At 40.6% G+C, this 12,557-nt stretch overlaps 1 protein-coding gene across 10 annotated transcripts in view; it reads right to left on the minus strand.

The window, feature by feature from the left end:
* Window positions 1–5,983: 5,983 nt before the first annotated feature.
* ATP23 (ATP23 metallopeptidase and ATP synthase assembly factor homolog) overlaps window positions 5,984–12,557 on the minus strand; it is a 96,628-nt gene continuing 90,054 nt past the window's right edge. For 6 of the 10 annotated variants that reach the window (XM_079936703.1, XM_079936704.1, XM_079936705.1 and 3 more), the window contains 3 exons: window positions 10,400–10,537; window positions 8,383–8,466; window positions 5,995–6,461 (listed from right to left, as the gene is read on the minus strand). In XM_079936703.1, coding sequence (XP_079792829.1) covers window positions 6,258–6,461; window positions 8,383–8,466; window positions 10,400–10,537 — 426 coding nt within the window. In that variant the 3' untranslated portion in view covers window positions 5,995–6,257. Of the gene's footprint in view, window positions 6,462–8,382; window positions 8,467–10,399; window positions 10,538–12,557 lie in introns of all 10 variants that reach the window. The other 4 variants (XM_079936696.1, XM_079936700.1, XM_079936699.1 and 1 more) reach the window with 3 other exon arrangements.

A 12,557-nucleotide genomic window follows, 5' to 3' on the forward strand; every position in this document is an offset into this window, starting at 1 on the left:
CTAGCCACATTTCAATACTGAGTAACCACATACGTCTAGCATATGCCACATTGTATATAGTTCAGGTAAAAAACTTTTCCATCATCACAAAAAAATTCTACTGGACAGTGATACCTAGATAACAATAGCTAGTAATGTATGTGCCAGGGATTCTTCCAAGTCTTTTATACGTAAACTAATCCTCACGACACACTTCTGAGGTACTTAACAGTAGTCAAAATCACAGAGACAGAAAGTGGAATGTTGGTTGCTGGGGGGCGTCAGGGAGTGAAGGTTGGGGAATTGTTCAATGGGTATAGAGTTTCCATTCTGCAAGATGAAATTAGTTCTGGAGATGAAGCATGGTGATGGCCGCACAATATGAATGTACTTAATACCACTGAACCGTACACTTAAAAATGGTTAAGATGTCAAATTTTATATGTGTGGTAGCACAATGAAAACAAACAAACAAACAAGGTTTGTACTAAGTACTTTTAAGATTGTGGTGAAACGGGTATGCATTGTAGCTTTGGAAACAGGTATTTGGAACTCCTCATTATAACAGATAACTAATGCCAGCAGTAAGACTACTGAAAGAGAATCCAATTAAAATGGGAATTTTATGGTAGACGCTTTAGAAAAAAAAAGTGTGCTTGGGACTATATCTTGAAACATGAAACTAATATGATGAAAATAAATTTATCACATATTTAACAACATTGAGGTTAACACTGCAACTATTTGCTCACACTTAGAACAAAGACATTGGTTATACTGACATAACAATTTTGAAAAAATTATGAATAAGTAAATGTGCATTTAATTTTTTTAGATTCTACAAGCACCTGTACAAAATTCAAAAGGTTCAAAAGTGTACACAGAGAATAGTAACACTTCCCTCTCTCCAATATTCAATTCACCTTCCCTGGTGGAGACTTCTGTTTATAGCTCATTGTATTTACATACAGGGATATTCTAGAAACCTGCAACATGTATGTATGTATGTATATATTGTCTCTTTCCTCCTTTCCTTGTCCAATGCCCTGCTGTTTTCACTTAATATATCATGGAGAGCTTTCCATATCAAGAGTATGTGTATTTAAATAATACCTGTCAAATTATTCTCCTTAGAGGTTACAGTCAATTATTCCCTAATAATGTCTGAGAGTATATTTTTTTAATTTACTTTTTAATCAGTTTCAGGTGTACAACATAATAATTTGACATTTGTATACATTGCAAAATGATCAGTACAATAAGTCTAGTTAACATCCATCACCTTACATAGTTACCAAAAAGATTTTTCTTGTGATGAAAACTTTTTTTTTTTTTTTTTTTTTTTTTTCGGTACGCGGGCCTCCCACTGCTGTGGCCTCTCCCGTTGCGGAGCGCAGGCTCAGCGGCCATGGCTCACGGACCCAGCCGCTCCGCGGCATGTGGGATCCTCCCGGACCGGGGCACGAACCCATGTCCCCTGCATCGGCAGGCGGACTCTCAACCACTGCGCCACCAGGGAAGCCCGTGATGAAAACTTTTAAGATTTACTCTCTGGGACTCCCCTGGTGGTCCAGTGGTAAAGAATCCGCCTTCCAATGCAGGGGACGCGGGTTCTATCCCTGGCTGGGGAACTAAGTTCCCACATGCCACGGAGCAACTAAGTCTGTGTGCCCTGGAGCCCAAGCACCACAACTAGAGAGACAAAATACGCATGCCACAACTAGAGAGAAGCCCATGCACCGCAATGAAGACCCAACAGCCAAAAAAATAAAAAAAGAAAGAAAATATTTTTTTAAAAAAAGATTTACTCTCTTAGCAACTTTCAAATACAGTAGTCCCCCCTTATCCGTGGTTCAGTTACCTGCGGTCAACCATGGTCCAAAAATATTAAATGGAAAATTCCAGAAATAAACAATTCATAAGTTTTAAATTGTGCACTGACACAACTAGCGTGACAAAATTTCACACTGTCCCAATCCATTCGTCTGGGGCATGAATCATCCCTTTGCTCATCGTATCCCACCCATTAGTCACTTATTAGCTAACTTGGTTAACAGGTCAACCATCATGGTATCTCAGAGCTTGTGTTCAATAACCCTTCTTTTACTTAATAATGCCCCAAAGTGCAAGAGGAGTGATACTGGCAATTCAGATCTGCCAAACTGAAGCCATAAACTACTTTCTTTAAGTGAATAGGTGAAAGTTTTCAACTTAATTAGGAAAGAAAAAAAATCATATGTTGAGGTTGCTAAGATTCACTGTAGAGAACAAATCTTCTATCCATTAAATTGTGAAAAAAGGAAAAAAAATGGTGCTAGTTTTGCTGTCATGCCTCAAACTGCAAAAGTTGTGGCCACAATGTGTAAGTGCTTGATTATGATGGGAAAGGCATTACATTTGTATCAATACAATACGATATTTTGAGAGGGAAACCACATTTGCATAACGTTTATTATAGTGTATTGTTATAATTGTTCTATTTTACTATTATTGTTCACCTTTTACTGTGCCTAGTTTATAAATTAAACTTTATCATAGGTCTGTATGCATAGGAAAAGACATAGTATATATAGGATTCTGTACTATATAAGTTTTCAGGCATCCATGGGGGGGGTGGTCTTGGACCATATCCCCCACAGGTAAGGGAGGACTACTGTATGCAATACAGTATTATTAACTATAGTCACCATCCTGTACGTCACATCCACGTGACTTATTTCATAACTGAAAGTTTGCACTCTTTGACCCCCTTAACCCATTCTCCCACACCTCCACCGCCTGCCTCAGGCAGCCATCAACCTGTTCACAATGTCTTTGTCCATTCACCCACATCCAGCGATGGACACTTAGGTTGTTTCCATATCTTGGCTATTGTAAATAATACTGCAATGAACGTAGGGGTGCATGTGTCTTTTTAACTTTTTTTTTTTTAATTGGAGCATAGTTGCTTTACAATGTTGTGTTAGTTTCTGCTTTTCAAGTTAGTCTTTTAGTTTTCTTCAGGTTAATACCCAGAATTGGAATTGCTGGATCATATGGTAGTTCTATTTTTAATTTTTTGAGAAGCCTCCATACTGTTTTCCACAGTGGCTGCACCGACAGAGCATGAGGATTCCTTTTTCTCCACATGCTCGCCAACACATTATTTCTCATCTTTTTTATAATAGTCATTTTAACAGGTGTAAGGTGATAATTTCATTGTGGTTTTGATTTGCATTTCCATGATGATGAGTGACGCAGAGCATCTTTTCATGTTCCTGTTGGCCATCTATATGTCTTCTTTGGAAAAATGTCTATTCAGATCCTCTGCCCATTTTTTTAATCAGGTTGTTTGCGGGGTTTTACTATTGAATTATATGAGTTCTTGATATATTTGGGGTATTAACCCCTTATCAGGTATATGATTTGCAAATATTTTCTCCCACTCAGTAAGTTGCCTTTCATTTTGTTAATGGTTCCCTTTGCTGTGCAGAAGCTCTTTAGTTTGATGTATATCATATATTTGACCCTTGTAAACCTCTTCGGTGAAAACAGTATGCCACAGTTTACACATTTCTTATTATGAGTAAGGTCACATAAGTCGTATGCTTAAAGAGGCACCTACTTGCATTTTCTGTTCATGTTATTTCCTCATTTTTTTTTAATATAGATGTAAATAGTCATCACTTTATTATGAATAACATCTTTCAGGATACCGTGTTGAAAATATTTTATTTAAATTTTTTGAAGATTAAAAAATGCTGTTAAGTATATCAATAACTTGTTTTATGGTTTTGCAATTTTTATGCCACTTTAGGCATTCCCATTCTAAGATTATGTTAAAAATTCTCCCATGTTCTGGTATTTTTATGGCTTTCTATTAACATCTTTTTTGTTTTGTTTTGTTTTTTATTAGGGGAAAGCGCGAACGCAGTCCCCCACTACCACAAATTATGCAGTCGAGTTTCCCACATTTGGGGAAATCGCAGGGGTCAGCACATCCGGAGTGCAATGGATAAGCCTCGCCCTGGGAAAACCACCTTCGTGATCATGGTATCTCCCCTGCCAGGTAAGTATCTATTAACATCTTTGATATCTCTGGGACTTACTGTGGTATAAATGAGTGAGGCATTTAACTTAATTTTTTCCAGGTCTCCAGTTTTCTCCAAACCATTTACAGAATATTTCATTCTTTCCCACTGCTTACCTTTTTTATTTGACACTCAGGTCACAGAGCTTCTCCTCTCCCTGGGAATTGGGTACCAGCTTCCTTGGGAACCAGGTACTTTGTTCCACATTATCCCTTCCACAACCTTTCTCTCACTGTCCCTGCCCCCTTCTAAGGCCTTCACACAAAGGGTTTCCTCTTGTCTGGAAGTCTCCTTCCCCACCCCCTTGACTTGCTAACTCCTTCTCATACTCAGATCTCAAGTTGTTGTTGTGTTTTTTTTTTTTTGGCTGCGCTGGGTCTTCGTAGCTGCGCGGTCTTTAGCTGCGGTGAGCGGGGGCTACTCTTCGTTGCAGTGCACGGTCTTATTGCCGTGGCTTCTCTTGTTGCAGAGCATGTGCTCTAGGCACACGGGCTTCAGTAGTTGTGGCACGCACGCTCTAGAGCGCAGGCTCAACAGTCGTGGCGCATGGGCTTAGCTGCTCTGCAGCATGTGGGACCTTCCTGGACCAAGGTTTGGACCTTGGTGTGTCCCCTGCATTGGCAGGCGGATACTTAACCACTGTGCCACCAGGGAAGCCCCTCAGGTCTCGAGTTTAAATATCACTTCTCTAGGTTAGGTGCCAAATTTTATATCCCCAAACAACTGCACACTTCCTCTCTGGTGCAGCGGTTCCCCACGATGACAAAGATCCAACCCATGTTGGACACTTCAGTATCCCTAGTGCCTACACCAGTACATAGTAGATAGAGCTTAATAAATATTTATTGAATTAATGCAATGTCTATTTTTTCCCTCTGATTGATTCTCCTCCTTATGCTGTGGTTGGGAGAACGAGGAGGAGCTGTGGTTCCATTAGTGAATGCTGAGTCCAGCCACTTGACGCTTACAAGGCTCCCCAGGGCCTCCTACTAATAAGTGACCACTCTAGGGGCCAGCCTGGCCCCTGCAGACATGTCGGGCTTTGACCCAGCAGATCCAGATTTGAAAGGTACGTACATATAGCTTTGGCCTTTGCTGTGGGACTCTGGGACTTATTAATCTTCAGAAAAAGAAGCATTATGTTAGGAGAGTTTCCTTGACCCAGTTTTTTTCCCCCTTATTTTACCACCTTGGATGTGAGGCGGTATGAACGCAGTTAGCATTCAGAGAAGCTGCCACTTGACACTTAGGATGTCACGTGATTAATTTTTCCCTTTTAACTTAGCCTTGGTACCTGTTGAAAAAATATTATCCTCATAAAATCCCAGATATTCTACTCGGTAATTTCTGTAGAACCAAATTCTGCTCTTGGGAACTCTAACACTTGCATTATATAAGTTAGAAGCAGAAATCAGCAGGGAAGAGAAAGAAGAAAATAATGTGAGAAAAAAATGCAGGTGATGGGCTTCCCTGGTGGTGCAGTGGTTGAGAGTCCGCCTGCCGATGCAGGGGACATGGGTTCGTGCCCCGGTCCGGGAAGATCCCACATGCCGCGGAGCGGCTGGGCCCGTGAGCCATGGCCGCTGAGCCTGCGCATCCGGAGCCTGTGCTCCGCAACGGGAGAGGCCACAACGGTGAGAGGCCCACGTACCGCAAAAAAAAAAAAAAAAACCATCAACAAAATGAAAAGGCCACCTACTGAATGGGAGATGATATTTGCAAACAATATCTGATAAGGGGTTACCATCCAAAATATACAAAGAACTCATACAACTCAATATCAAAATAAACAACCTGATTTTAAAATGGGCAGAGGATTTGAATAGACATTTTTCCAAAGAAGACATACACATCATAAAGGGCATACTTCACAGGTTTCATAATCAAGTTTTAAAATGTAATAAAAGCAAATCACAATCATAAAAAATAAAACACAAGTAATAACAAGTACATTGTAGAAAATTTAAAAATGCTATTTATTTGCCTTATTTACCAAATGGTTAGCTACAAAGATACAATTTTTGCCTTGGAGTTTAAGGCAGTTTCATTTCTTACCACAGTTACTTTTTCTGATGCTAGAATCTTCTGTGCTAGAATCTTCTGTGTCTTCTCTGTATTTAATTGCTCATTTACGTTTTATGTTGTCCACTTGGGAACCATGCTTTCTTCATGATCGCTGAAGCTCTGCCACATAAAATGTCATCGTCTTCATATGTTTGAGTAGTACCGATCCCGGTTTTGAAAGTCTCTATGAGCATATCTTGCATAGGTCTTATTATGAGGGATCCTTCCGAAAGGTTCATGGTCATTGAAACAAGATTCAAAAACTTCATCAACAGCCTTCTGAGCTACTTCTTTGCTGATGTTCCTAACAGCCAGGATAGAACGAATGGCTCTGTCTCGCACACAAGTCTAAGGAGAAAAGTATGTGGCTTTAATTTTATTAATATATGAAAATTTTGTCATGAAATAGTAACATTTTATACAATGTGTGAACCACAGTCAAAATTAATTTCCTCTCATGTTACTTTATTAATTTCTGTCAGTCCAAAGAAGAAAGATTAAATTATGGAACATGTTTAGCTCAACCTAAAATTATTTAGGTATAAGTAAGATCTCCTTCCCCTCCTCCCTTCTTCTCATCTTTCCTAGTGATGATAATTTCTAGGCAGTATCTGCTAAACAATAACTCCAACTTTGCAAAATCATAAAAAAGTCTATAAATAAGGTTCTGGTTGAGCTTTTTAATTTGAATAAATATGAAATATACTCCTGTGCCTCTCTCTCCCTTAGCTTTTCAGGTGACCAATGCTAGATAACTTTTCCTTCGAGAGGGGCATCTCCCCTGGAGGCAACAGGAAACCACACATACATACACACAAAATTTGAAGGCATCCTAATTTTTCAGGGGGGAAAAAAAAATCAAACAACTTTTTTCTTGGGTACATACTGTACAAAAGCAGGGACTCTTGTTCTCTAGGACTCTTCTCCCACTACCTCCACGTATTTTCCATCCTATTGCTAGTTCTATTCATTTTCTGCTGCTGCTACCCAAGTTAAAAAGAGGAGAGATTTCTCTTTCAAAGACTCTGGACTCAGGATGACATGCCTTAACTGCGTTAGCCTCTTCTCTGGGATGTTCTGATGTGCACCCTACTTCCACTGAGAGCCAGAACACACCGCCCATTCGAAGGCTGCCTGAGCTGAATTCACCAGATGAGCAGGGATTGGAGGGCACGGAAGACATGCAGCACAAGTCAGTGGCACATCACTAAGCGGACTTGGCACAGGCTGAAAGCGTAACAGCCCTAGAAGAGTAGGCACCCTTCCCAGGCCCCAGGTTTGCCGTCTAACGAACTCCCATTCACTGAGTTCAAAATTTCTCTTCGTAGTTCTCTGTGACCTTCTACCTTCCTCCCCAGAGTTGAGTTACTCTTTTCTCTGGAGAGCCAAGGGCCTTCCTGCTGTTGTTCCAAGCCTGTCCTTTTTGCATCTGGTTAAAACTGCTATCCTGATGCCCATGTACCTGACAAATTGGCCCAGTAACCTCTTCCCATAGAAGAGCTCTGACCAGCCTTTCTCCTAAATGTGGACACAGAGCCCCTTGGTTGCTATGGGCAGAACTGCTCACATTCTTCACCAGTCCATCAGTTCTAAACTTCCTCTCCCCATGCCCATCTATCGTGGCCCTTAAAAGCTTTCTAGTACAGTAGAAACTAACACAACATTGTAGAACAACTATACCCCAATAAAAAAATATAAAGTGTTTCTTTTAGACAAAAACAACAAAAAAGCTTTCTAGCAGGATGGTCTTGCCTACAGTTTTCATTTTGTTTTGTTTACAAAATCGCTCAGCTCAGCTCATCGTGATCAAGTCTGTGCTGATCCGAAGCTTTGCTGTCACGTCATACAGCCTTTAAAGGTGTGCTAATACACAGTGCGCTGCAGTGCAGTCTCTGTGCTGACAGGTATTACTTTTGTGTCTAGAGAATACTGTGATGGTTTCAAACCACAAGTCCAGTACTGGTAGGATAAAAGTAAGACAGGCTGTGATTTCACTTCCGGTCCTTATCTACCCCCATCCAAAAGTATCCCACGTGTGAGACCGTAGCGCTTTTCACTGTGAAAATCTCTCACTTAGTCGCACAGCTTGCCCATAATTATAAACTAGAACTGAATTCCATCTATTTGGCTTCAGGGACACACATTTTGTATTCTTTCATATAAGTAGTGCTTTCAAATTTCAAATACTAAATATACTTCTCATTTTTCTATTCATTATTTCCACTCATAGCACTCTTAACAGTAAATGATTTCATATGTTAGTTTTTACCTGATGGTGTCGTTTTAATCCAAAATGTAACCTGAATATTTCATTTAAAAGTGAGCAGTCTCCACTAAGGTTAGCAGCTCGAACCTATCACAAAGACAGAAGGCAAACAAACAGAAAATAAGCACTCGTGCTCTATACCTTTATATCAACTGATTTTTTTAATTGTAAAATATAAAATTGGTATATTTTTCTGAGAACAGAGTACCTGTAAGATTTTTTTTTTTTTTAACTCTATTGACTTAAGAAGTTCTTAAGAAAAAGAGCAGATATCCATGAGCTACACTAGGCAGTGCCAGATACACTGTGGGCAATCACCTATTCAAAGGGAATTTTCAAAACTTTCCACCAGAGTCTTACAGACAGAACTAATTTCTTTTGGAACCAAAAGTCAAAGAGTTGGACCTCAAAGTTAAAGATTATGCTCTCTACAAAATACAAACACTGCTAGAAATTACCAAAAGGACTTCAAGAAAGCATTCTTCCAAAGATCTACAAACTGAGTTTCAGTGTGAGCTTAAAACTGAATACATCAGTACCTAAGACACTTTAGGCACACAAACCTCCCAGCTCTCCTAGCCCAAACCACTGAAACTCTCTCGGACCTTCCCTTAAACCCGTGTAAGTTCATGCCCTTCCTCCAGGGTCTTGATGGGCCTATGAAAAATTAAGTGGTACAGAGAATCAAGAACATTCCAAACTGGGCATGCTATGAACATGACAGCCTGAAGTTAGTATGTATTTTCTATATCTTTAAGGTAAAAAGCAGCTTTAATAGGTGAAAAAGTCATGGAATCACCCACATGGATTCTACAGCCAACCTGGCCACGTTTTTGCTCATTCGCTGCAATCAGAATGGCCCACTTCTTGTTACTTCTATAATAACATGGCTTCATTCCTCTGAGGAGCTCAAAGCACTTAACACACTTTAACTAGCTAACAGGCATTAATTCTCATAACACCCAAGAGAGAGAGATATTTAAAAGCTCAGATTTCGGTCTTCTTTCCAAATAATATGAGTTATAATCAGATGCAGTGAGGCTACTTATTAATTTCAAGGGAAAGAGAAAATAATCTAAGTTATAAAGTATAAGCTTGAAATTTATATTAGTTTTCTTTAGCTTCTCAGCACACTGCACTCTTCAATTAATGAAATGCAAGTATGAAATACAAATGTCTTTCTAGGAGCATACATATGTGTGTATTTGACAGCAATCCAAAATGCTTAATAATAAATATCTTCCTATGTTGTATTTTTGAAACGAACTGTTTTACTCTAGGGAAAGCTAGGAACTTTACCTATGGAAGGCAGCACAGCAAACCACTCAAGAACCTTGGTTGTAATCCTGCCTCTGCCACTTACTATGTATGGTATCTGAACAACTGCCTCACTTTTCACAGAAATAAAATGGGGATAACAGTATCTACCTCAATGGGCTGTTGTGAATATTAAATAAGAGTCCACAGGGCTTCCCTGGTGGCGCAGTGGTTGAGAGTCCACCTGCCGATGCAGGGGACACGGGTTCGTGCCCCGGTCCGGGAAGATCCCACATGCCGCGGAGCGGCTGGGCCCGTGAGCCATGGCCGCTGAGCCTGCGCGTCCGGAGCCTGTGCTCCGCAACGGGAGAGGCCGCAACAGTGAGAGGCCCGCGTACCGCAAAAAAAAAAAGGTCCACAAACAGCACAGGGTTAGGGTTTGGCACACAGCCCCTCAGTAAATGTTAACTGTAAAGTTTTTGTATTATATAGTTTATTCCATAGGAAAAAGAGCTTATTATTAAAAGTCATCACTATTATTAGGATTTAAAGGTCATATTTAAGACAATTCTAGAAAGATACTTAAAAATGTCTACCTGCTGTATCTAAAAGAATTGTATTCAATAGTTAAAAATGTAAACTGAAGACTAATGTGGAATTATGACAAGAAAAGGAATACGTTTAAATAAATCATCCTTGAATAAAATGTTCAAACGCACAACAGTGTCCTTGGGGAAGAAGTACCTTCTACGATAAAACTTACCTCAGAGCAAGCCAAGTGCCTGACGTTGGTGAACCAGTCGACATGAGCTCGACAATGATCGAATGCGTGAATGAGCTCATGGGTGACCACTCTGTTCATATGCGCCTGATTACAGATATTATTCTGGCACAAAACAATCTAAGAAGCACCAAAATGAGGAGAGTTCGGTCATTTCTAAGATCTACTCTCACTTCGTAGATTCCATCTTCTCTCTCACCTGAGTGGGCTCAACTGCCTGGAAAGCCTCACCCACTCTATCCACCCAACACCCACCCCTCCATCAAGGCTCGGTCTTCATACATTCTCCATGAAGCCTTCCCAATGGCTAACTTCTCCCTTCTCTCTCTGGACTACATAGCACTTAGTTTAAGGACATTTATTCACACACCACCCTCACTGGGTTGACTGTACCAGCCATCTTAGACTCCACAGTCTTGTATTAAGAGTGGACTCTGGAATGAAGCAGGGAGATTCAAATTCCAGCCCCACTCCTTACTAAGTCAGTGACCTTGGGCAAGTTTCTTAAGCTTTCTGTGCCGCAGTTTCCTCAACTATAAAAAAGGAGATGACTTAGAGTACCTACCTCTTAGAATTGTGAGAATTAAATGAGAATATGTGTAAAATGTTTCTTATCAAGTTTCTCAATAAGCAATGAATCAACAATGAATGACCACACTGTCCCATCCTACTAGAATTGCCAGGAAAAGTCCTCAGAAAGAGCTTCAGAAAGAAGTGCAAAAAGCCAGCAGCACACTGAGCAGGACCCTATAAGAATAATAAAGACGTGAGGGGTCCTAATAATAATAGTCCCCACTTACTGTGTACTTACTGTGTGCCAGACACTGGGACATGTCCCAGGTATTTTATATACATTCATTCAACATTCATTTATTCAACTAATATTTATCAAGACCTACTAGAGATTTATAATCTACTAATGGAGATAGAAATTAATCAAGTATTTACCAAAATGTTTAAACACATGCAGTGACAGTTGTCATGAAGAAAAACCCAGGTTGTCACGAGTACATACAATGAGAGTGCCTGACCTGGTCTGCAGGGTTGGGAAAGGCTTTTCTGCAGAAGGAATGTTTAAACTGGGATCTAATGGATGAACAGGAGTTAAATTCGAGGAGAGGGGAAGGGAGCATTCCAGACAGAGAACAACATAGGCAAAGGGTAGGGGGAGGGTTGAAGGAAAAGAATGTTGGAGAAGCTGACGGCGGCAGGCCTGTAGTACCAAGCACAGAGTTGGAGGTGGCAGGCATGAGATAGGGCTGGTGAGGTCGGCAGGGGCCAAATCACTCTTTATCCTGACAACAGTGGGAAGTCACTGAAAGGGAGTAGTGAAACGGGGGGTGTTTTATTTTGTTTTTATCCTTTTGACCACAGTTGGAAAAATAAACAAAAGATGATCAAAACTGGATACACAGAGACTAGTTGAAGGCAAATGAAGTATTCTAGGCAAGAGATAATAGTTCCAGAGCTAGGATGGTGGGGGCCTAAAAAGGTATTTAGGAGGGAGACTGGACAAAATTTGGTGTCGGACAGAATATGGGAAGGGAATCAGAGGTATCAAGGATGATCCCTAAATTTCTGGCATGGGTAATAGGACGGATGGTGGTACCGTTCACCGAGATATGCAAAACTAAAAGACCAGGATGGGTGGGGATGGAGGATCGTAAAAATCAATTTGAACTTGGACATGTCACGTCTGAGGTTCCTCTAGGACACCCAAGTGTAGGTGTTCAGTGAACACTTGGCGATATGGATGTGGAGTTCAAGAGAAAGCTCTGACCCAGCAAAGTAAATGAGATCCCCTCGGTAGAATGCAGAGTAGAAAAGAAGGGGCTCTAACACCAAGGATTAAGGGACTTCATTTAAGGGCTGGTAGAGGAAGCTAAGTTAGCAAAGGAGCAACCACAAGAGTGTGGCAGACTGGAAACCATGGCAAGAAAGTGGCATTAGCTGTTAACGTCAAGTGTGTGCATGTGATAGGACCTCCACTCTAGCCAGATACCTTGGAATAACTCTTGCCCACGAGCACTGGGAGAGAAGGTGAAGAACATTCACAGCAGCATTGTTTATAATAATAATAAAGTGGGAAACAATCGATACTCGATAGGGTGAACGCTAGTACAGACATATAATGGAATAA

This window comes from Stenella coeruleoalba, assembly GCF_951394435.1.
Source record: "Stenella coeruleoalba genome assembly, chromosome: 11".
NCBI lineage: Eukaryota > Metazoa > Chordata > Mammalia > Artiodactyla > Delphinidae > Stenella > Stenella coeruleoalba.